This window comes from Carettochelys insculpta, chromosome 27, assembly GCF_033958435.1.
Source record: "Carettochelys insculpta isolate YL-2023 chromosome 27, ASM3395843v1, whole genome shotgun sequence".
NCBI classification, from domain to species: domain Eukaryota; kingdom Metazoa; phylum Chordata; order Testudines; family Carettochelyidae; genus Carettochelys; species Carettochelys insculpta.
In genome coordinates this window covers 8,674,003-8,699,207 of record NC_134163.1, presented here as the reverse complement: position 1 = coordinate 8,699,207, position 25,205 = coordinate 8,674,003, and the positions used below count along the sequence as shown (strand labels likewise).

General features: G+C 55.6%; 1 protein-coding gene across 2 annotated transcripts; it reads right to left on the bottom strand.

The window, feature by feature from the left end:
• Nucleotides 1–878: 878 nt before the first annotated feature.
• On the bottom strand, nucleotides 879–12,291 carry CREB3L3 (cAMP responsive element binding protein 3 like 3). 2 transcript variants are annotated; one of them, XM_074978367.1, is made up of 11 exons: nucleotides 12,179–12,262; nucleotides 10,838–10,965; nucleotides 9,254–9,390; nucleotides 8,491–8,788; nucleotides 7,720–7,838; nucleotides 6,407–6,541; nucleotides 5,649–5,755; nucleotides 4,853–4,921; nucleotides 4,261–4,345; nucleotides 3,300–3,396; nucleotides 879–2,534 (listed from the first exon to the last, which is right to left on the bottom strand). In XM_074978367.1, the coding sequence occupies exons 3-11, from the start codon at nucleotides 9,386–9,388 to the stop codon at nucleotides 2,179–2,181; spliced, it is 1,401 nt and encodes a 466-aa protein (XP_074834468.1). In that variant the 5' UTR covers nucleotides 9,389–9,390; nucleotides 10,838–10,965; nucleotides 12,179–12,262; the 3' UTR covers nucleotides 879–2,178. The 2 variants fall into 2 exon arrangements, with proteins under 2 accessions (XP_074834468.1, XP_074834467.1); XM_074978366.1 differs by lacking the exon at nucleotides 10,838–10,965 and having other exon boundaries at nucleotides 12,179–12,291.
• Nucleotides 12,292–25,205: the final 12,914 nt, after the last annotated feature.

Genomic DNA, 25,205 nt, shown 5'->3' with positions numbered 1-25,205 from the left:
ATAGGCTACTTTGATGTAGTGTGCTAGTGTAGACGTAGCCCGAGAGGGGCTGGCCTGGGGCGTGACATCAGCCCTGCAGGGCAGGCGGGGCAGCACCCAGGCCTCTGGCAGGACCTCGGCAAATAAGGCAAAGGTGCGGGGGGGGAGGTGGTGACCTCACAGAGGGACTCTGCCACCAGTGGGGCGGGTGAGGAGACCCTAGGTGCCGCTTGCTGCAGTGCGTAAGGCCTCGGCCATCTCTCTGGGAAGGAAGAGGAGCTGCCTGCTGCTGGCTGGTGGGGTCCCCTGCTGCCCCTGCCCAGACCATGGCGTGGGTGAGGCCGACACAGGCCTGCGGTGTGGGACCCTCGGTCGGGATTTGCAGCCAGGGCTCTGGCAGGTAAGGCTGACGCCTCCTGCTGGCCGACCGAGCTGCGCAGGGCCCAGCCCTGTCTCCAGCAGTCCTGGGGGTCTGCCACCCCCAATGAGCCTCGTGCCCCCTGCACCCAGCACCTGCTCCCCTGCGCAGCTTGCTGCAAGCTCATGGCCCTCCGTGCGTTTCTCAGGCCCCCGCCAGGCACCCCTCCCCGCTGTCATCTTGCCCTCCGCCCCCCGGCGCTCTGGGTGGTGCTCCTGCTGCGCCCCCATCTGTGCTGGGGCGCCCGCGAGGACAGAGTCAGGCCAGCGCATGGGTGCAGTCAGAGGCCAGGCCAGGGTTTCCTCATTGCTCCAAGGGAGGCTGCAGGAGAAGGGAGGACCCCCCCCCAGCCCATGCTGCCCCTCGCAGCCCCATGGGGACTGATGTTCAGAGCCTCTGCAGCTCCCACTGACTTGGAGGAGGGTGGGGTGGGGACACGGGCAGTCGGCAGTGGGGCCCACCCGGGCCAGCTCCACAGCGGTGTCTTCCAAAATACTTTATTCGGAGATGAAAACTCAAGCTTTGAAAAAAACCCAAACCCAGAGAAACACACAGATCCCAGCGGCCCTGCCAGCCCCAGCCCCGGCCCTGCGGCCGTCCCTGGAAAGAATCAGCACGTGCACCCCGGCCCGGCCAGGGACCCGGCTGCGCTGCACCCTCGCTAGGGGCCCCACTGGGTTTCACAGCCCTCCCTCGGGGTTCTCCCTTTGCTCGCCCCCCTGATACTAGCCTGGGGGGTAGGCTCCCCCGGGGAGTGCGGGAGGCACCCTGGTGGCATCTCAGCCTGCCCCTGTGCAGTCCAACAGCCTCTCTCCTCCACACCCGCCACGCCGGACGTGCCCCCTGGGCCGGATCCCTTGGCCCTTCACCTCCTGGCTCCCGAGGGGCTGGGCCTCCCCCAGCTGGGCCAGGCCAGCTCCCCGTCTCCTCCGTGAGCCCCAGGAGAGACAGTGCTAGGAGCAGGTGGCATCGGAGCCCCAGCCACTTCCCAGCTCCCTAGCCAAAGCCCCGGGGGCCTTTCTGGAGCATGAACCAGCCTACGCTCCCCCTGCACCCCGGGGGAGCCTCCCCCCACCCCCAGTGTTTTCCAGCCCTCCCCCCCAGCAAACAGCTGCCCTCTCACCTCTCTTGGGCAGGCTCGGCACATCCCCAGCCCCCTCTCTGGGCCGGTCCCTTCCCTGCTGCCTCTGGAGCACAACCCTCCCAGCCACCCCAGGCACAGGGAGGGCCGGGTTCTGCCAAATCCCTGGGCCATGCACCCAGAGGGCACAAGCCACAGCCTGGGCCAGTGTGTTCAGCTCTCAGGGAGCGGCAGGAGAAGAGGGGCCTGGAGCAGGGGCTGGGCGGGGGAGCCATGTTGGGATCGTGGTCTGCAGTCCAGGTGGGGGCAATAACGGATGGGGACGTGGGAAGCAATGCAATGGGCTGGGGAGGCTCCCAGCCCTGGGAATGTCCCGGGAAGCTGGGGGGTGGGGGGGGGGGTGCTGGGCATGTAGACAGCGACTGAGCTTCAGCCTGGATGAGCTCCAGCCGGGTCCTGTTCCCTTGTCCTCCGGCTCCCTGCAGCACTGGGCTGGATGACATGCAGCTGCCCTGGGGCGAGGCTCCCCCATGGGCTTCCCTGCCCGGCTGGCAAATGCTGGAGCCTCGGAGGGGCCAGATGCCCCCCTCTCTCGACCCTCTTCTCTCACTCTCTCTCCACACACACTGTGCCCCCACCCCAGTGGCTCCCAGCCCTCTCGCTCAGTCCCTGGCAGGGCGAGAGAGGCGGTGGGGGGGGTTCACAGCTCCTCGCCTGGCTCCAGCAGCACCGGGCTGGGCTGGCTGGGCTCCGTCCAGGCCAGCGAGGCCAGGCCAGGACCTGCAAGGGGCTCGTCGTGACTCAGCCCCTCCAAGTCCGAGTGGGCGTCTGGTGGGACGGTGCCTGTCCCGTTGCTCTGTGGAGCCTCCACTGGGGGCCTGGCGTGCCCGTGGCTGCTGAGGAATTTGTGGAGGCCTCCCTGGGGCTCGCGTTGGGCCTCGCCGGCGTACTCCATCCACGCAGGCTTCTCCGGTTCCTCGGGGCTCTCGGCGCCGTCTTTCATCAGGGCATGGACGACGCGGGAGGCAGCATCGTTATGGAGAGACCTGGAGAACACTGTCCCAGGGAGGGGATACAAGCAATCCGTGGGGTGGGGTGTCTCTAGGGCCAGCCAGCCATCAGCACTCAGCACCAACACCCCCCTGCCGTCCCCACCAAGCCGTGAGAATCATCTTGCACTCGCTGGATGACGCAGGGAGACGGCTCCACCCAGCGTTACAAGACAGCCACCTCTGGAGTGGAACTCGACAGCAGTGCTGCCCCGGTGTCACTCCCACCAGTGCTGAAATGCAGCCACTTCTGGGGTGGCACAGAGGGATTATTTAACAGCGCTCAGCTACGCTGCACTGCTCTGCAGCAGCCGGAGTGAAAAAGAATCAATGTCGAGAGGACGCGCCATGGGGATTTAGGGAGGCAGGTTCCCAAGGCTGGCATTCAGCCTGGACACAACAAAACCAGGGCCATGAGAATTTTAATGTAGAGTCCCCGTTTTGCACCGGCTGGGAAGTCAGCAGCTCCCCAGACCCACACCTGAATGGCCGGGTGGGAGCATTGCCTGGGACTCTAGAGCTGTCCTCTCACAGCAGTAACCTCCCGGTGTTACAGCTGGGGAAACTGAGGCACAGACCGAGGGACAGGGCCTCAGTTAAAGTCACCGAGCGAGTCGTGGCAGGGAAGCCAGCCGTCCTGCCACCCAGCCGCAGACCTTAACCCCAATCTGATCCATCGCACGTAGGTCAGTGCAGAACCCTGTAGTTCCCAGGGGGCATCCAGCAGGTTCTGGAACGCCCCCACCGTGTTCCCCACGTTGGCAGCACCTACCTCTCACTGGCCCAAAGTCCCCATCCGGCTCTGCTTTATTGGGGGCAAAGGGGCTGATGGAGGGGAAGATGATCAGGGCAAACGAGAGCAGCAGCACCTGCGATGAGCCGGAAGGAGAGAGGCGTCAGGGGAGGGGACCAGGCACAGCTGGAGGACCTGCTTAACTCCCCTAGGGATGCTGGGAGCAGGGCCTAAGTCGTCTTCTGTCCATTCATCCTCATTCAGCCCCGTCTATCTACCCAGCCCCAGTCGCACCACCTCCGATGCCACGTCCTCACCCCTGCACACCACCGTCTGGCCCTCTGCCCTTTTGTGCCGGAGCCCATTTCCAAGTCATCGGCGCATGGCCCTGCACTCAGCAGCAAGGGGGAGAGCGGAGCTGCAGGGAGCCCACCCCCAACACAGAGGCATTGGCAGAAACTGGGGCAGTCCCTCCCCCGACCCCCCTGCTGAGCCGGGTCCTTCCCATGGGGAGAGTTTCAGGCACTCAGCTGGGGAAAGGAGACAAGCCCCATTCCGGGGGGTGGAGGAGGAAGGGTTCATCGGGGTCGTGCTGGGAGGGAGGCTCTGGCTGGGGATTTTGGTGGGGGATACAGACCCCCTTAGCTGGCCCAACTCCCTGCATCTGTCTCCTGCCCGATGAGCTGTGCTGGGGACTCCATGCCCTGCTTCCAGTGCTGCTCAGCACCTCCCCCTCCTGGCTCCTGGGCAGATGGCGGGGGAGTCACCCAAACACCCAGGACCAGGCAAAGGGTGGGGAGGGCGTCACAGCCGGGGTGGGGGGTCACAGGCAGGACCTGGGGTCTTGTGGTTACATGGAGAGGCCCCGGGGGGGTAGGGAGAAGGACGGGGCCCAGGTCATGCCCAGCAGAGCCTCTGCTCCCCAGGAGAGAAGCCCATTCCCTGTCTGGGGCAGCAGAGAAGGGAACAAATGGGAAGAGGCATCGGCAGGTCCACACACCGCGATACAGGTCCCGGTCTGAGCAGCTTTGCTGGTAGACTGCACCACCAGGGCCTGCAGTTTCCGCAGTTGCTCCAGGAGGGACCTGGAAGTGGAAAAGACCTCCCCGGTCAGGGGCAGGTGCGGAACCAGGGGCACAGCAGGAACCCGCCCCCGCCCCCACCCCTGCCCCCAGGCCATTCGGAACCAGAGAACAGCCTGAATCAAAGCCCCGGAAGAAACGGCAGCCGCCCCACGCTGCCAGGCGCCTGGCGGGGGCTCAGGTTCATCTCTGTTTGCAGCAAGGACGCCCGAAGCCCGGGGCTGAGGGTAGGGAACAGGCCTGCACTGGTGCCTGCGGTGGGAGCTCAGCCTGCCCCGGTGACTGAGTAGGGACCTCGGCCTCTCGTGGCAGCCGAGGCGGGAGCTGAGCCTGCCCGCGTGGCCGAGGCGGGAGCTGACCATCTCTGGTGGGACTCAGGATAGCTGTCACTTCCAGGGCTGGGGAGGAGGCTCCTGGGCTCTGAGGATGCATTTTGCAGCCCCTCAGTCCATGGGGTGAGCCAGCCCGTGGCCCCGAGCCCACCCAGCAGGAGCAGGGAGCCAGACTCACGAGTTCTGCTTCTCCAAGTGCAGCACTTTTCTCTGCAGCTCCTGGTTGTGTGCCGTGCAGGCCGACATCCTGCGGGGAGAATCGGGAGGAGGCATGAGCCAGGACTGGGGGAGTCAGGGACCGGGGAGGGGGCAGGGACAGATGTGGCTCATGGTAGCACTCGGGAGGTGGGTGCACTGCCCACTTATGCTCTTGCCAACATTTTAATTGCTAAATGAGGTGTCCCCATGTGCCGTTCCCTGTCCCTCTGGGTGCCCCCCCCCCCGCAGCCACTCCCTCCCCACAGGCAGCAGTGGCCACTGGGCAGAGATGGGACATCAGGGCAGGAGGAAGATGGGTGGTGGGGAGGCAGAGCTCAGACGGAACTGGGGCTTGGGGGGCAGAGATGGGGCGGGATGGAGCTGGAACGTGGGGAGGCAGAGCTCAGACGGAACTGGGGCTTGGGGGGCAGAGATGGGGCGGGATGGAGCTGGAACGTGGGGAGGCAGAGCTCAGACGGAACTGGGGCTTGGGGGGCAGAGATGGGGCGGGATGGAGCTGGAACAAGGGGAGGCAGAGCTCAGACGGAACTGGGGCTCGGGGGGCAGAGATGGGTGGGAGCTCAGAAGGGAACGGAGCAGTTCCTGTCTCTCTCTCGAGGGCCTGAGCCCGCACAGCTGACGTGGCAGCCCAGGGGGATCCTACCGCCTTAGCCCCGAGACACATGACCGCTGGAGGCGCAGGCGGCCGGCAGGCCTGGGGCAGGCGGCTCCGGCTGTGAAGCGCGGCGAGGGCCACCGGGGCTGCGGGGTCTCACCGGCTCTCCAGCCCGTCGATGTACTCCTTCTTCTTCTTCCGGCTCTCCTGGGCCGACTGCTTATTGCGAATCTTCCTGCGGATCTTCTTCAGCACCCGCTCCTCGTACTGCAGGGAGATGAGCAGGGCCCGGCCCATGGCACTGGGGTGGGAGATGCCAGGCTGGGGTCCTGCCCAGCCCCCAGCCAACCACCCCCTTGTCCCGGCGCAGAGAGAACAAACATGCTGTGCCTTTCACTGGGGTCTGGAAGTCGCCAGTAGGGAGGTACAATCCCATTGACTTGGTTAACTAATTGAAGGGGTCTGGGGGACCCCATCTGCAGCAGGGAGCCAGGGAGGGGAGCACGCCAGCCCAGCCATGCAAAAGCAGCCTCCTCCCACCTCAGCCGCCTTCCTGCTCCCAGGCCACCGCTACTCTGGCCCAGCCGTTTAGGGAGGGGTTACGGATTAGACAGCCGCATCCCTACTCTGCAGGGAGCAGTCACCTGACTTCCCCCCAAGGTGGGAAACCGAGGCACACGGTGAGCCTGGGATTTGTTCAGCCACAGGAATGGGTGGAGCTGCCTTGGCCCACGCCAGGCCCGGACCGGGTGATCCTCACAGCACATGGCATGTCCGTGCGCCAACATCGGGCGGGACCCAGAAGGGACCCCGCGCCCCCTCCACGCCGACCCAGCCGGCTCGCCGTGCCAGGAAGGGAGAAGGCTCTGCTGTAAGGGTGACAGTCCCTGGGGATCCCCTCCCTGGGCACGTCCTTACCTTGGTGAGGGGCAGCTGGGTGGGCAGCGTGACCCCCTCCTTGGCCAGCAGCTTCTTCTCGTCCTCTGTCAGTACCAGCTCCTGGCAGTGCCCCTGGCCCTGTCTCAGCAGTGCTGGCGTCATCAGCTGCTGCTGCTGCAGTGGCATCAGCCCGTTACCCGGGGTGCCCTGCCCCTCCCCCAGAGGCTGCCCCCTGCCCCTCCCCCCATCCCCGGCTATTCCAGGTCTGGCCCCGACAGCGCCCGTCAGCCCTCACCCCGCAACCCTGTCCCCAGTTAACTTCCTAATTAACAAGGCGTTGGCCCAGTTCGCCATTGTCCTGCAGCGCACGGTGTTGTGCGACAATGGGACACAGGCAGGGAAAGAGAACAATTTATTTCCTTGTGCCCATGCGAGGCGCAGGCCATGAGAGAACGGGGCGCATTGGGCCTGAGCTCTTGCAACCCAAGAACTCCAGAGCACATGGGGGTGGAGGGAGGGAGAGTGGGTGGGGACAGGGAGGGATACAGGGAGGTTGGGGGGTGGATGGAAGCAGCGTGGGGGTGGATAGAGGATGTCAGCGTTAGACGGTTGGATTGCTGGACAGATGGATACAGTAAGACTGCAGCAGATAGCTGGCTGGCTAGGGAGCGGGGGCTGGTGGGTGGATGGACGGATGGATGGATGGATAGTGGGTAGGGACAGGTGGGTAGATGGATGGTGGGAGGGGACAGGTGGGTGAATGGACAGATGGACGGAGAGGTGAATGGACAATGGGAGGGGACAGATGGGTAGACAGACAGACAGACGAATGAATGGATAATGGGATGGGACAGGTGGGTGGACGGACGGACGGATGGATGGATGGACAATGGGAGGGGACAGGTGGGTGGAAGGACGGACAGACAGATGGGCGGACAGATGGATGGATAGTGGGAGGGGACAGTTGGGTGGACGGACAGACGGACGGGCGGACAGATGGATGGATAGTGGGAGGGGACAGCTGGGTGGACGGACAGACGGACGGGCGGACAGATGGATGGATAGTGGGACGGGACAGCTGGGTGGACGGACAGACGGACGGGTGGACAGATGGATGGATAGTGGGAGGGGACAGCTGGGTGGACGGACAGACGGACGGGCGGACAGATGGATGGATAGTGGGAGGGGACAGCTGGGTGGACGGACAGACGGACGGGCGGACAGATGGATGGATAGTGGGAGGGGACAGCTGGGTGGACGGACAGACGGAGGGACAGACGTACAATGGGCGGGGCCAGGCGGGTGGAATGATAGAGGACGTCGGGGTGGGCAGGCAGCTGCCAGGCTCTCACCATCTCAGCGCTGCTGGACAGCAGCAGGTCCTTCACGGTCAGCGTGCAGGAGGCTGTGATCTGCGCAGGAGTAGGCAGGTCCTGGCTCTTCTTGGAGAAGAGGTCCGGGTTCCACATGTCTGGGCGAAGGCCGAGGGCAGATGTGGCGTCAGCGCTCGGTGTCCTGGGCCAGCTGAGAGGTTTTTGGGCCAGGGGCCCACCCAACTCTGCCCCCAGAGTCCCTGCAGGACTTCCCCTCACTCGTTGGCACCACTGGCTGTCACCACCCAGCTCCTCGCCGGTGCCGGTGCAGAGCCAGCGTGCAATGCCATGGGCTGGAGTCACCCGCTGGCACAGGGCGAAGGCGACAGAGCCTCAGGCCCCGAGTGTGGAGCTGTCACCGTCTCTGCGCTGGCCGAGCCTGCGGCTTGGGGCTGCCAGGCCCCCAGCTCCCCACACCAGCACCTCCAGCTTTGCCAGGGAGAGCTGCAGCTGTCAGCATTTACTGCCATCTGCTGCCGATCCAGGGATTTACCGGCGAGAGCTGCAATCCCACGCGGGGACCAGCTTGTGTGCTTGGAAGGACAGCGCAGCCCCCACATGCACAGGTGTCCACCTGGGCCCAGGGACCCCCAAGCTCTGCACCCCCAGGCTCTGTGGTAAGTCCCCTCCCAGCTCCCTGCACTCTGACCCCCCCAGCCCTCTCCCTCTCTGCACCCAGGGCTGCCCCAGAGCCCCCGTTCTCTGCACTGCAACTCCCCACTGCACCCCCATCTCCACACCAGAACTCACCAAGGTCTATGGAGACTTCTGCCTCCTGCAGGTCTGCCCCAGGCAGTCTGGAGTGGGGCTGGGCCTGGCGGGACTCCTGGTAGGGGTACGCCGGCTCCCCGGGCCCCCCTTCCGAGTAGCTCCCCGGGCTGCCTGTGGGCACATAGTGCTGGGGGCTGTCCAGCTGGTCTGAGTTCGGGTCCTCGGAGATGCCGCTGTCGCTGGCAGCCGGGGACCAGAGTGGGGAGTCAGCGCCGGCATCCCCCGAGCCCAGGATGGAGCTGAGGAAATCCTCGTTCGCGGGGGCACTGGGCAGCGGCTGAGAGGACACAGACGTGAGGCCAAGCCAGAGAGGGGGACGTGTCACACGGGCAGAGGGCGCTGGCCTGGCCATGGGCACGTCCTGCCCAAGCACGAGCCAGTCTGGGGCGGGGCTGGGACTCCTGGCACTAGTGCAAGGGGGGGCGCCTGTGCAACCCAGGAAGGGGTGGGATCCCAGTGTGTGGGGGGATGACACTAGTGCAAGGGGGCCCCCCGGGAGGGGCGGGGTGCCAGTGTGCTGGAGGGGCAGAGCTCCTGGCACTAAGGGGGGGGGATTCCAGTGCACCTGGGGATGGCGCAGGTGGGGCTCCGTCCCAGCACCAGTCTGATTGGCCAGTGACTTGTTGGCCTCCAGGCAGAGGGGTCCCTGGGGAAGCCTCAGTCAGGAGACAGGCCCAGCGCTTCCCTTGTGAGCCCCACACCCTGCCTCCCACCTGGCCCAGCTCTGGGGGAGGGGACTCACGCTCGGCTCTGGCCCAGGCCAGCTGGCCATGCGGCTGCCGAACTCCATGTTCCAGAGGATCCCGTCCTGTCGGTCAAAGAGCAGGTCCAGCAGCTCCAGGCTGTCGATGCTGCCTGTCTGGCAGCTGGAGGCCATCTCTGCCAGGGGAGAGACAGCACCCTCAGGCCAGGCCAGCTCCTGGGCACCCCAGGGTGCAGAGCCGGAGGGGGGCTCAGAGGGGAGCCAGGGGGGCTCAGGGGAGTCCTGGGTGCACAGCTGCGGGGGACTCAGGGGAGTCCTGGTTGCACAGGTGGGGGGCTCAGGGGAGTCCGGGGTGCACAGCTGGAGGGGGACTCAGGAGAGTCCTGGGTGCACAGCTGGGGGGCTCAGGGGAGTCCGGGGTGCACAGCTGGGGGGCTCAGGGGAGTCCGGGGTGCACAGCTGGAGGGGGACTCAGGAGAGTCCTGGGTGCACAGCTGGGGGGGGGACTCAGGGGAGTCCTGGGTGCACAGCTGGAGGGGGACTCAGGGGAGTCCGGGGTGCACAGCTGGGGGGGCTCTGTGGGGCGCTCAGGGATTTAGTGAGCGCTGGCGTGGGTGGGGGACTCCCTCCTTCCTGGCCTCCTCTGGGGAATCACTGCCCCACCCTAGCTCCTCCTTTTTCAGTTTCATCAGCTCCCTTCCTGGCTGTGCCACGTCCCCCAGCGCAGGGACGGGGAAACCCTCGGCCCACACCACAGCCCTAGAACCGTCAGCGGAGCCCACAGGGAGCAGGGAACCCTTTCCCCTTCCCTCAGCACTGGCTGTGGCCTGTAACCCGGTCCCACAGCCGGGCTTATTGCCTTGTCCCAGAATCCCACCCCCACCCCCACTCAGCTTGTCTGGAGTCACATTTACTTCTGGACTCTGAACCTCCAGCTTTTCTCTGCATCTGAACACCTGCTCCTGCCCTGGCTGCGTCTCCAGCAGCGCCTCCAGCTGGGAGGGAAGAACATGACAGCACTCCCCTTCCTCACCCTGGGGCAGCGCGGGCAGGGGCTGGTCCAGACTGGCTCCAACTCAGGGAAATCAGGCCACTCTCTGCCAAGGGGGTGAGTGATCTGGGGAGGGGGTCACTGTAGAAGAGGGCTGCTGTGCAGGAAGTTTGGAGCGGCTCAGGGTGAGGACCCAAAACCACTGCTGAAAATCTTGGCAGTGCCGTGGGCACAATGAACTGCTGAGGAGGGTGTATTTTTGTGCATGCATTAATGGAAGGAAGCAAATGCCTGTGGTGTTTCATAGCCCCTCTACTGCTAAGCCTGAAGGGAGATTCTCTGTCAGCTTAGGAAATAGACAATGGAGTTGCTCAGCAGAGTTCTCTCCCAGCGGCTGCGGGGAGCGGCTCGGGGAATCCCAAGATGTGCTCAGTGACTGCACCCCTCCGCTGGACAGGAGTTTGCACTTTGATAGCTTGGAGCCTCCCCACCCCCCCTCACTGCCATGCAGGAGGGAGACCCAGGGCCAGGCTGGTGACTAATAAAGGCCCCTCCCAATTGCTCCAAGCTTTTAGGTTTCAGGGTCCCCACACCTCCCTCCTGACACCCCTCTCTTCTTCTGATTTGCTCACCTTGATAACAATTTTTCTGATTTGTCAACCTTGATTACTGTTTTTGGTTCTCTGTGCCTTAAATATTGAGTCTGTTCTGGTACATCTATGGGCTGAAGAAGTGGGTCTGTCCCACGAAAGCTCATCACCTAATAAATTATTTTGTTAGTCTTTAAAGTGCTACGGCACTGCTTGTTTGTTTTGGGGATGAAGTGTTAGCCATGTGTAGCCCATGGCCTACATGGGGGTCACCACCCCCCAGAGTGGCACCTGGACCACTTCAAAGTAACAGAATGAACCTCCTCTGGTGCATAAGCTGAGCCCCTGCAGGGCTTTCAGTCAAACAGTAGTGCTTGCACTGAGGTCCCAGGTTCAAGTCAACCTGTGGGCAGTTACAGGTGCAGCAGGCCCCTGGAAATGGGTAGAAGCCGGACTCCTTCCTGCATGTGCCAGTCCCACCTTGGTGCAAGCCAAAGTAACACTAATGGCTGGGGCTTCTTTGTGCCAATTTTTTCTGCCAATGACAAACAGCTTTCCCTTGGGAGAGGGCTAATTTTGAAGAAATCGGGGGGGGGGGGAGGGGGTTGTTAACAAAACCCTGAAAACCTGAACCAGTCTGCTGGCCACAGACCCAAGCTTTTTGGTCAGGTTTTGCCTGGCCAAAATATTTCCATTTTGTGATCCCTTCCCCCTAGAATTTTAGAAGGCCAATCTGGACAAAATCCTTCTGGTTTTCCTTGAAATCTTTCACAGCTGCCCAAAAAACCCAGTTCCCAGCCAGCTGTGTTGTTACGAGGCCAGATCTTCAAAGACCTCAGCTCCCACTGAGGTACAGCTATTCCAAACTGTGGCCCCCTGCTGCCCACAAAGGGCCAGCTTAGCTCTTGGGAAAATCGGGGATCTTGTTGAAGGACCCAAATGTGGAGAGAAGATAAGGACAGTGTATCTGGGTCACGCCACCTAGGTCCCATCTCTTGTGAAAATTCTGGCCCTAGTAAACAAACAGCAACAGGTGTTGATCGTGTTGTTAAGGTGTCGGTCAGTGACGGGATCTGGACTCAGTGCTTAAGATGAGGCCAAATACCAGGACATGTTTGATGGTGAGTTTGACAAATGTAAAGAAAAACACCCTCCAGGCCAAGAAAGGCCTTATAAGGCAAGACTCTGGGATGGGGGTGCTGCTAATTTATTTGCTATGAACAAATCGGTTATTATTAAATCACTCTTTGGACAGTAAACTGCTCTAGGCCTGTGCCCCGACCTTTGTCCTATTGTTTTGGCTGCCCTGATAGCCCAGTGCAGGGCTGTGAGGACAAGACCCCAGAAGGGCAGGTTTCTGGAGTAATAAGCCCATGAACTCACCTTTGTGTAGAGACAAGTCCCACTCCCAGGGCCTCTGCTGGGGCAGACGGCAGGCTGGGGGCTGCCAGTGAACCTTGGGAAGCGCTGGCGCCTGGGCACAGGTGTTTTTCTCTCTCGCCTTCTCCCCAAAGCTTCTTTCCCTCAGTGGCAAAGTTTAAACTCCAGCAGAGCAGAAATAGCATCCAGGATTGCAAAACCTTCCCCGGGTCTGATTGGGCAATGGGCTGACGGGCTTTGCACTGATTGACAGCAAGAGGGGAGCGGTGGTGCTTGCGGGAGCTGGGTAACTATTACCAAGATGTTTTTGTCGTTCTCCAATCCTGGTGGGCACTGGGCCTGGCAGTGCAAAGTCCCAGCTTGCTCCCTCCCCTGCGACCTCTCACCCACTTTCAGGAACGATTTCCATTTTGTTTAGCTAATGCATCAGCATTAATCACATTTTCTAGGTGACAGAAATAATCACAGGGTATTCGGAAGAGCTTGCCTTGGACTCATGCCTTTATCTGATCCCGCATCATAAAGAGATTGAGTTGCCTTTCCTGGCCCATGAGGCCAGGACACAGGGCGGATACCTGGATGCCTATGTTCTATACCCAGCTCTTGCCCTGACTTGCTGTGTGACATCGGTCCAAGACACCTAACCTCCATGCCTTAGTTTCCCACCTGTGAAATAGGGATAATAGTATCTAGAATCATAAGGCTGGAAGGGACCTTAGGAGCTGGAGTACAGACCCCTGCCTAAAGCAGGATCAACCCTAACTAAACCATCTCAACCAGCGCTTTGTCAAGCTGGGACTTATAAACCTCTAGGGATGGAGATTCCACCACCTCTCTAGGTAACACATTCCAGTGCTTCACCACCTCCCGGGGAAAGAGTTTTTCCTAATATCCAACCTACACCTCTCCCTCTGCAACTTGAGACCATTGCTCCTTGTTCTGCCATCTGTCACCACTGAGAACAGCCTCTCTCCATCCATTCTCTTTAGAGCCCCGCTTCAGAGTGAATAAGTCTTAACCGTCTTTAGCAGTTGGAGATCAATGTGTGTAAACCTCAAAAGGGTAGAAGGGTATTTTCCTCCTTTGTCTTTTGCCGCCTTCAGAATTCCCAGATGGTGCCAGGTGATGAGTGGATGGAGCTCACATCCCTGCGTCTGCCCCAGTTCTCACTTCTTACCGTGTGGAGATTGATTTTAATGGAATCACTCCAGTTTTATGCAGCATCCAGGACCTCTTGGCTCTGGCCTCCCAGGTGCCTGTGGCCAAGGCCCTGCAGGCAGCAGCTCCGCTGTCGTTGCTTCTAGTCAAGGAGCCATTCTCCCCAGCAGTGCCCTGGCTGAGCTTACTGTGTTGCCCAGAGACTAAGGTGATGGGCACATTGGGAATCAAAGGCGAGGCCCCACGTCCTTCATTGGTTTGGATGGGTCTGTTCCTGTCCTGACTGATCAGTGAAGAGCCCTACAGCTAACCTGGCTGGACAGCCGCTGATAGGATTTAGACGGCAGGCCGAAGCAGAGCGAGCTGCAGGGCCGTAGGCCTGCAGGACAGCAGTCAAGCTTGGACTGGACACTGCTAGACACAACTGGAACAAGGCCACCGCTGCTGCTGGAGGTGGTGGCTGGTTCAGGCCAGCTCTGCAGGCAGTATCAATCAACCGTGCTGTGGGGAATCCATGGAGCCTGGTTAGAATAGGTGACGAGCCAGCCCATTAAACTGGAGAGCGGGCGGCAGAGCTAACCCACTGCTGGGTTTGGCTGCCGTTAATATAAAACAAAGGCATGCGGCAGACACTCAGCACCCAAGAAAGTCCAAATAGGAAGTACAGCACCAGTGTTTAACAGTGAGGGCAGCTGAGCGATGGAACAGGCTGGCCTGGGATGCGGGTGAGGTCTCCAGCTTTGGATGATTTCTGACCAAGACTGGCTGCCTCTTGGGACCTTTAGCCAAATGCTAATTAATATGCTCAGGACAGGGCCAAGGGTGAAATCATAAGAACATAAGAACATAAGAATGGCCATACTGGGTCAGACCAAAGGTCCATCAAGCCCAGCATCCCATCTGCCGACGGTGGCCAATGCCAGGTGCCCCAGAGAAGGAGAACAGAAGACAATGATCAAGTGATTTATCTCCTGCCATCCATCTCCTGCCCTTGTTATGAAGGCTGGGGCACCATACTTTATCCCTGGCTAATAGCCATTTATGGACCTAACCTGCAAAAATTTATCAAGCTCTTTTTTAAACCCTAATAGAGTCCTGGCCTTCACAGCCTCCTCGGGCAAGGAGTTCCACAGGTTGACTGTGCGCTGTGTGAAGAAAAATTTCCTTTTATTAGTTTTGAACCTACTACCCATCAATTTCATTTGGTGTCCCCTAGTTCTTGTATTATGGGAAAAGGTAAATAATTTTTCTATATTCACTTTCTCCACACCATTCATGATTTTATATACCTCTATCATATCGCCCCTCAATCGCCTTTTTTCCAAACTGAAAAGTCCCAGTCTCTCTAGCCTCTCCCCATATGGGACCCTTTCCAAGCCCCTAATCATCTTAGTCGCCCTTTTCTGAACCTTTTCTAATGCCAATATATCTTTTTTGAGGTGAGGAGACCACATCTGCACGCAGTACTCGAGATGTGGGCGTACCATAGTTTTATATAGGGGAAGTATGATCTCTTTTGTCTTATTATCGATCCCTTTTTTAATAATTCCTAACATCCTATTTGCCTTACTAACTGCCGCTGCACACTGCGTGGATGTCTTCAGAGAACTATCCACTATAACTCCAAGATCCCTTTCCTGATCTGTCGTAGCTAAATTTGACCCCATCATGTAGTACGTGTAATTTGGGTTATTTTTTCCAACATGCATTACCTTACACTTACCCACATTAAATTTCATTTGCCATTTTGCTGCCCAATCACTCAGTTTGCTGAGATCTTTTTGTAGTTCTTCACAATCCGTTTTGGTTTTGACTGTCCTGAACAACTTGGTGTCATCTGCAAACTTTGCCACCTCACTGCTTACCTCATTTTCTAGATCATTGATGAACAAGTTGAACAGGATCGGTCTCAGGACTGAGCCCTGGGGAACACCACTAGTTACCCCCCTCCATTGTGAAAATTTACCATTTATTCCCACCCTTTGTTTTCTGTCTTTTAACCAATTCCCGATCCATGAAAGGACCTTTCCTCCTATCCCATGACCACCTAATTTACATAAAAGCCTTTGGTGTGGGACCGTGTCAAAGGCTTTCTGGAAATCTAGGTATATTATGTCCACTGGGTGCCCCTTGTCCGCATGTTTATTAACCCCTTCAAAGAATTCTAATAGATTAGACAGACACGACTTCCCTCTGCAGAAACCATGCTGACTTTTGCCCAACAATTCGTGCTCTTCTATATGCCTTGCAATTTTACTCTTTACTAGTGTTTCTACTAATTTGCCTGGTACTGATGTTAAACTTATCGGTCTATAATTGCCAGGATCTCCTCTAGAGCCTTTTTTAAATATTGGTGTTATATTGGCCGTCTTCCAGTCATTTGGTACCAAAGTGGATTTAAAGGATAGGTTACAAACCACTGTTAATAACTCCACAATTTCACATTTGAGTTCTTTCAGAACCCTTGGGTGAATGCCGTCTGGTCCTGGCGACTTGTTACTATTCAGCTTATCAATTAATTCCAAAACCTCCTCTAATGTCACTTCAATCTGAGTGAGTTCCTCAGATTTATTGCCTAAAAAGGCTGGCTCAGATTTAGGAACCTCTGTAACATCTTCAGCCGTGAAGACTGAAGCAAAGAAATCATTTAATCGCTCCGCAATGGCACTGTCTTCCTTGATCGCTCCTTTTATATCTTTATCATCCAAGGGCCCCACTGCTTTTTTAGCAGGCTTCCTGCTTCTAATGTATTTAAAAAACATTTTACTATTGTTTTTTGAATTTTTGGCTAGCTGTTCCTCAAACTCTTTTTTGGCTTTTCTTACTACATTATGACAGTTAATTTGGGAGTGTTTATGTTCCTTTCTATTTTCCTCACTAGGATTTGACTTCCACTTTTTAAAAGCTGCCCTTTTCTCTCTCACTGCCTTTTTAACATGGCTGTTTAGCCATGGTGGTTCTTTGTTAGGTCTCTTACTGTGTTTTTTTATTTGGGGTATACATTTAAGTTGGGCCTCTAGTATGGTGTCGCTAAACAGTTTCCATGCAGCTTCCAGGGATTTTAGTTTAATTACTCTACCTTTTAGTTTCTGTTTAACTAGCTTCCTCATTTTAGTGTAATTCCCCTTTTTGAAATTAAATGCCAGAGTGTTTGACCGCTGCGGTGTTCTTCCCAACACAGGAATATTAAAAGTTATTATATTGTGGTCACTATTTCCAAGTGGTCCAGTAACAGTTACCTCTTGGACCAGATCCTGCGTTCCAGTCAAGACTAGATCGAGAATCAACTCTCCCCTTGTGGGTTCCTGTACTAGCTGCTCCAAGAAGCAGTCATTTAAGGCATCAAGAAATTTAATCTCTGAATCCCGTCCTGAGGTGACATGCACCCAATCAATATGGGGATAATTGAAATCTCCTATTATTACTGTGTTTTTTATTTTGATAGCCTCTCTAATCTCCCTCATCATTTCAGCATCACTATCACTGTCCTGGTTAGGTGGTCAGTAATATATTCCTAATGCCATATTCATATTAGAGGAACGAATTGTTATCCATAATGATTCTATGGAACATTTTGATTCCTTTAGGATTTTTACTTCATTTGATTCTATATTATCCTTCACATATAGTACCACTCCGCCACCCGCACGACCTGTTCTGTCTTTCCGATATAATTTATATCCCGGTATGATAGTGTCCCACTGATTTTCCTCATTCCACCATGTTTCTGAGATGCCTATTATGTCAACTTCCTCCTTTGATATGAGGTACTCCAGTTCACCCATCTTATTAGACAGACTCCTAGCATTAGTGTAAAAGCATGTTAGAAAACTACCACTATTTATATGTCCGCCTTTCACAGACGCGTTGGATTTTTTTATGCACGATTGTTTCACATCTGATCTTGCCCATATATTATTTCCCACGTTCCCTATCTGACTAACTTCTAGGGAATCCCTGTCTATGGAGCCTCGTGTAAGAGAAGTCTCCGTCCGATCCAGGTGCTCCCCCGCACCAATCGGCTTTCCCCCACCTCTTAAATCCACAGCCTGTGACGTACAGGAGGTCAGACCAGGGGATCTGAAGGTCCCATCTGGCTTTAAGAGTTGTAACAATGAAGATGGAGCCAGTTTCTAATATAATCTCACTTGACCGTTCAAAGGAATTGCTGGCTAGAGTCTATTACTTCCCGGCCCTACCTGAGGATCTCGCTGTCCAAGGGCCAGGTAAGAAGCGCAGGGAGACCAGGGAAAGCTCAGCCTTGTGAGTTTTGTCTGGGGTATAGATTTCCTGATCTCACCTGATCCTCTTCCAGACCGGTGCTGGGGAGGGAAAAGTTCAAAGAGGAAACCTTAGAAGAAGTGTGGCTCTAACCACTGATAGGCAGACTTAAACCCAGTGCCTAATGCAGGAACTGCTACGGTTTGAGCTATAAGTCCATCACCTCTCAGGGGAGGCTGCAGAGGAGACTTATTCTTTCTCGCTGTGTAAGTGGTTTGGGTGGCACTACACGGGGCGGTGACCTGCACCGAGCAGGGGTGTGGGTTACACCTGCACCCCAGGGCCATTCTTTTTATACTGTGTCCCCCTCTAGGGGTGGCTGGGCCACCTAGTGATGTTCCTGAGCCTGCTCTAGTGCTACCTAAGGGAGAAGGGCCTGTTAGCACAGGCAGCTGCTGAAGCTTTAAGATCCAGAGGTGGCAAGTTCAAATCCCCTCGGCCAGGGACCCCTCTGCAGAGGCAGCCTTTACACTGGCCGAGCAGAGATGACTCTTCTGCCCAGATTTGAATGAGTGGGGATGCTGCTGGGGCCTGGCCTGCAGGAGGTGGAAGGGTATTCCAGCATCAAGGAAGCCCAAGAGAAATGAGGCTGGGAGATAGAGACCAGCAGGGGGCTGAGGCTGGCAGACAGATAGCAAAGAGAGGACTAGGTAGCAATGGGGTGCAGACTGGGCTGAGCATACCTGCCTGTTGGGAGGAAGGTGGGGCTTGTGAGCTTGGAATATGGAGAATCTAGCTTCAGATCCTGGTGCTGCTGCAGGCTTCCTGTGTGAGTGGAGACCAGTCAGGGGCTCCCTCTCAGTACCAGTTCCTCCTGCGTGTAGTGGTGATAATGATGCCCATTTGTCAGTGGGGCCAGGGGCTTAATTGTTAGTGGTTTAGAGCAGCTGTGAGGGTCAGAGAAGCTCTGAGGCTGTGGAGGATGCATGCAGCAGGGGCAGTGGGTAATGAGAGGAGGAATGTGGCCTGGAAGGTGGTTTCCTCTGCGCTTCACCTGTAGATCCATGGGAGCTGTTCACACTGTGGTGCACACAAGTGGGGAAATGCCCATTTCAGAGGCATTTCCAATCCCTACGCATGGAAACTGCTGAATTCAGAGCAGCGGATGCTTTGGCTTGTTGCACCGGTGCTTCCTCTCATGCTGTACTGGAACAGGTCTGATCCTGCTCTTGGTTGCACAGGGCAAGTCAGAGACAGGCCGGAGAACCCCAGGCCTGAGATGCAATAGCCAGTTGCCTCGCTCCAAGCTGCTGCAGGGGAATCGTAGGCTTAGCAGTGGAACCGAACTGTGCCTTTGAGCGCTGAAGGGCTGGGAAGCAAGCAAAGAGGAAATCGACAAGCCTTCCCTCTGGCTGAGCCCAGCATTCGTCAGTGCCTCTCCGGCAATGGAGGCCCCCGGATGTTTTTCCCTCTGACCCCAGGGATCCTGAAGCCCAGATGAGTAACAGGCCTTGTGACTGGGAATGGCACAAGGAGCCAGACAAGGGAGGGGCAAGGCCATGAGTGAGGTGCAAGGTGAGTATCTAGCACTGTTATCTCCTTGCACAACGTCTTCTGATTAGCAATCAATGGCCTGATCCTAGGAGGCGTTGAGGGCACTGGGCATATTTGCTGATGTCCCAGGGAGTTGCAGACATCCAGCGCTCTATGGGAGGTGCGGAACAGCGGACAGGATCAGGCCTTAAGGAAGTGAGGGGCCTTTAGGGGCTGAACCCCAAAGGCCAAGCACAGGTGGGAACACAGTAGGGATTGCTGCTGGGCACCTGCTTAGCCGACCAGAGGGTGAGTTGAGCAGACCCTCTCATCCCCAAAGCCCACTGACCCCATCTCAGAGGTATGCCCAGTCTGCCTCAGCTCAGAAGCGGGGTCCAGTGAAAATCAGCAGGGACAGCATAAGGCTAAACAGGGTCTATCAAAGTACAGGTCCGCTCCCACAACCTCCACCACCACCACCAACTGCAGGGCTCTGGGAGGAGGGAGGCTTTCCCATGGCCAACTTTCCCCACCGAATACCATTTGTGGCAATCATGTCCAGTCCATCCAGGAGGGAAGTTGGCAACCCTGCTTCAGAACAGTTCTTGGGAGAAAGCAAGGACCCAGAACAGGCTCTGGAGAGGATGGTTACCTCCAAACCATTCTTAAAGGGCAATGTGAAGTCTAAAGCCAGCTCAAGGGTGGGGGGTCCCAAAACTGGTGGCAAAGGAAGCATGGTAGAGGAGCCTAGCTCAGGGGAGCGTGGCCTTGGGGACAGGAGAACCACTGCTTGAAAACAAAAGCCTGTGAATAGTAACAGAGAGGAAGCCGTGCTAGTCTATACACTATCAAAACAAAAAGCAGTCAAGTAGCACTTTAAATACTAGCAAAATAGTTTATTAGGTGAGCTTTCATGGGACAGACCCACTTCTTCAGACCATAGCCAGACCAGAACAGACCCAATATTTAAGACACAGAGAACCAAAAACAGTAAGCAAGGAGGACAAATCAGAAAAAGATAATCAAGGTGAGCAAATCAGAGAGTGGAGGGGTGGGGGGGAAGATCAAGAATTAGATTGAGTCAAGTATGCAGACGAGCCCCTATCGTGACTCAGAAAGTTCCCATCACGATTTAAACCATGTGTTAATGTTCCGAGTTTGAATATAAATGTCAGTTCGTCCACTTCTCTTTCTAAAACAGAGCGATAATTTCTCTTCAGTAACACACATACCTTGGGGTCATTGACAGAATGCCCCATTCCATTAAAATGTTGACTAACTGGTTTGTGGATCTGGAGTGTTTTGATGTCTGTTTTGTGCCTGTTGACCCTTTGTCTAAGGGAGTTAGAAGTCTGTCCAATATACAAAGCATCCGGGCATTGTTGGCACATGATGGCATATATGATGTTAGTAGAGGAGCATGCGAAAGTGCCCTTGATTCTGTGAGTAACCTGGTTAGGTCCAGTGATGGTATTTCTAGAGAAGATATGTGGACAAAGCTGGCAGTGGGCTTTGTTGCAGGGAAGGGTTCCAAGATCAGCCCAAAAAAGCCAAGAACAGAACACCACTGGTCATCAGCTACAGCCCCCAACTCAGACCACTGCAACAAATTAGTAAAGACCTACAACCTATTCTTAATCAGGATGCTACACTCCAGAAGGCCCTGGGTGACATGCCTGTTGTCTTCTACAGACAACCTCCCAACCTCATGAGGATCCTTACTAACAGCCACAGTCCATACCCCAGGAACACCAGTCCTGGAACCTTTCCCTGCAACAAAGCCCGCTGCCAGCTTTGTCCACATATCTTCTCTAGAAATACCATCACTGGACCTAACCAGGTTACTCACAGAATCACGGGCACTTTCTCATGCTCCTCTACTAACATCATATATGCCATCATGTGCCAACAATGCCCAGATGCTTTGTATATTGGACAGACTTCTAACTCCCTTAGACAAAGGGTCAATGGGCACAAAACAGACATCAAAACACTCCAGATCCACAAACCAGTTAGTCAATATTTTAATGGAATGGGGCATTCTGTCAATGACCCCAAGGTATGTGTGTTACTGAAGAGAAATTATCGCTCTGTTTTAGAAAGAGAAGTGGACGAACTGACATTTATATTCAAACTCGGAACATTAACACATGGTTTAAATCGTGATGGGAACTTTCTGAGTCACTATAGGGGCTCGTCTGCATACTTGACTCAATCTAATTCTTGATCTTCCCCCCCACCCCTCCACTCTCTGATTTGCTCACCTTGATTATCTTTTTCTGATTTGTCCTCCTTGCTTACTGTTTTTGGTTCTCTGTGTCTTAAATGTTGAGTCTGTTCTGGTCTGGCTGTGATCTGAAGAAGTGGGTCTGTCCCACGAAAGCTCACCTAATAAACTATTTTGCTAGTCTTTAAAGTGCTACTTGACTGCTTTTTGTTTTAAAAGCCTGTGAGTGTCTACAGAAAGCAGTGCCTAGTTCAGAGCGACGGGCATATACCAGCCGGCGTGCCCAAGAGTACCCCACCCTGTCACTGCCAAGCTGTTATGGAAGGACCTCAGAGAGCAGCTCGTCTTTGCTCTGAGCTGGGATGGACCCAGGTGGTGGCAGAAGCAGGGTGGAGGAGAGGTGAACATCTGAACGTCTGAACGGACGCAGGTGGGAAATGGGGGGGGACAAAAGAGGAGGCTGTGATTTTTTTAACCCTGTCTCCCTTGTGCTGCCAGCTCCTGCAGTGACGCGATAGCCTCAGGGCAGGCGCCTCCACTGAGCAATGGCCTCAGGTGGGTGATTTTATTGCAGGGTTACTGGAGCCAGGTGGCTGGGGACACTTGGTGCAAAGGTTGCATATTTCATCTTTGCATTCTGCAGGAGACAGCCTGGGGAATGACAGAGTTACTGGCAGAGGCATGGGCCCTGGAACAGGAGGGGTGCAGAGAGTGGCTAATCCCAGGCGGCTGGGGGCATCCCTTCCTGACCTCCAACAAAGAGACTGCCTTCCAGTGTTCCCTGTAAGGTTGTGCAGCCACTCAGGAGGATTCAAATGCTGCCCAGTTGACTAGCAGGGCACCTGCAGCCACTGGTGGTGCACATTGGCACATATGTTGGTGGGCAAAGCAAAATTTATTCTGCACATGACTGGAAAATCGCTGCACATGGATGGAAAAGATTAGCTGTGTGATGGGGTTCAGGGGTCCCCAAGCACTGCATCCCGCCCACAGGCAGGAGTGACTCTCACTCAGCAGGTAGAACAGGAAGTTTATTAGTCGACAGAGGCCCAGCTCAGCACAGAGGTGTCAGTACAGCAGGCAGAGACAGCCATTCCAATCCATCCTGGGAAGAGGCGCCTGAGGATTGCCCCATCTGGGGTGTAGCTTCCCCCCGTAACCAGGCTGGCTGCTTTCCAACTCTCTCTCTCTCCCCAGCTTCTAACTGCCCCCTCCGATTCAAACCCAGCTTGGCTCCTCCCTGCTCTTTGTTCAGGTCAGGTGTTACCTGCCACCTTAGGTTACAGCCCCAGGGGGTCTTCCTTAGCCGCTGGGAGCTGCTCTGCCATCTCACACCCATCCAGCCTGTCTCTCACACCCCCCCTCCCCACCAGTCCATCACAAGCGGGAACATTGTTGCCTTCCCTCTTCCATCCTGGGTTTGATGATGGGGCCTTCGGGAGCAGAGCCTGTGCTGTAGGGTTGCTCATGTGGAGTAGTCAGTATGGATCAAAGGGCAGGTCTGCGTTTCACCATAGAACCTCAGGTGTCCGATTGAAGGAGCACCTAACAGCTTTCCTTCCATCTTTGCTCCTAGCAGAGCACCTTCATGCTCCCATCAAGTGTATTCCTCTTCACTTCCTGTCCTGAGCTGTTGTGCAGCATTGCTTTGTGCTGCTATGCAGCATCTGCATCCCACCCCAGAGGTGGCTGCATTTCACTGTGTTTCCAGCAGTTTGCACAACAGCAGGCGTTCCTCAGCCCACAGGAGGCTATCTGACAACGCAGCAGGCTGAAAAGCTGAGTGCACGCAAGCAGATGCAGCCCCAATTTGCCACGTTCCTGACTATTCAAAGATTTGTACCATTCCCCCAGCAAATAGGTTCTGGCGTGATACATATTTTTTGCAACCTCCCACCCCAGCGGTGAGCATCTCCAAGGTGCTCGGTGGTAAAGAGTCTTAAAGCTAAAACAAACACCTGTGTCAAACCAGGTGGGAAACCAAGAGGCTACAATGTAAACCCAAGGCATTGTGCCAAAGGCCTAAAATATTTTTTTTTCTCCAAAGGGAGCTGACACCTGAGACATCTGGGACCAGAAAGGAGGGTGTTCCAGAGAGCTGAGATCTCAAAAGCAAAGGTAAGAGGACCAATGCTCCCCTCATGTTCCCCACTGTAAATCAGAAGTCACGTCACAGATTGATGTAAGGCAGTGGAGAATCAAGGCCGCAGTATTCTCCTGCCCCTTCATATTCCTGGTTCCTGGGGTTGGATCTCAGTAGACACCACGGTCTCTATATCACAAGCACAACAAGAATGGCCACTCTGGGTCAGACCAATGCTCCACCTTGCTCACTATCCTGTCTTCCAACAGAGGCCAGTGCCGCATGCTTTAGAATGAGCAGAACAGGGCAACTGGTGAGTGGTTCATCCCTGGTCATGCAGTCCCAGCATCCGGCAGTCAGAGGTTTAGGGACACCAGGACATGGGCCCGTGTCCTCGACCACGTTGGCTAACACCCATTGATGGACTCATGCTCCACGAATGGCTTTAAATCTTTTTCTGAACTTTGTTGTGCTTTTGGCTTCACAGCATCCCCGGCAACAAGTGGCACGTGTTGAGTGTGCCTTGTGTGAAGAAGTACTTCCTTTTGTTTCTTTTTAAACCGGCTACCTACTCATATCATTGACTGACCCCTGGTTCTCATGGTCTGTGAGTGGTACATAACACTTCCCTATGCGCTTTCTCCAAACCGCTCCTGCTGTTATGGACCTTTATCATATCTCCTCCTTGGCTTTCTTCTAACCTGATCATTCCCAGCTGTTCCATACCCAACCATTTTTGTTGCCTTTCTCTGACCTTTTTCCAGTTCTAATATATCCTTTTTGAGGTGGGGCAGCCAGACCTGCATCACATAGTAAAGATGTGGATGTGCCTTGAATTTGTACAGTGACATTATGGTATTTTCTATCTTATTATCTATCCTTTTCCTCATGGTTCCTCACAGGCTCCCAACTGGATTGCCGGGCCCCTGGGAGATGGCCAGCTCTGTGTTCCTGGATGAAGCAGGGGTAGGGCCAACCTCCTCCAACCACCCCTCATCTCTGTCTGAAATAAGCTATGCAGGACTGTGGTGACCATTTAAAAGTCCCAGAGCTCCAGATATTGCCGCTGCCTTAGTAGTGGCAGCAGGTGCCCTGGGCCTTTTGAACTGCCAGGCTCTAGAGCAGCTGCCTCGTTCCTGACCTCCCACCCCTGTTGACAGCCCTAGTTTCTCATGTTGTTAAATCTTTTGACTACCTCCACACCCAGAGCAGATGTTTTTAGAGAATGACCCCCAAAGACTCCACAATCTCTTTTCTGAGTGGCACAGCTAATTCTCATCCCATGAGTTTGTATATACCGCTGGCATCACATTTTCTACAGTGCGTTACTTTGCATTTAGCATCACTGAATATCATCTGCCATTTTGGAGTCAGGCACTCCCATGGGGGATGTTATTGCATTACCTGGTAGAGGAGAAGTGGGAAAATGGCTCAGAGGTGAGACTCCGTAGTTTTTGGCCACACCCCATCTGTGAAAGCTGGTGCTGGCAATTCACCCCCCTGAAGCTGGTACCAACCTATGGTTTATCAGGCTTTGCCGGGATAAGGAGTGCACTTGATTTAATTGCCTGTATGTAATTACCCAACTGAACATTGCCCTTTGATCAAGGAAGCAATGCCATCTCATCAGCTTCACAACCAAATCGGGGCAGGGGAGGGTTTCCAATTGGTTAGCCCAGGCCTGGGTGGCAATCGTGGGATGGGGTGAACTGGGAAGTCTTGGTGTCACAAGACTTTGATGCAAGATATAAGCTCATCACTAGAGAATGGGTCATGAGTAGGGTTCAAATTCCTGGTCCATTTTGTTT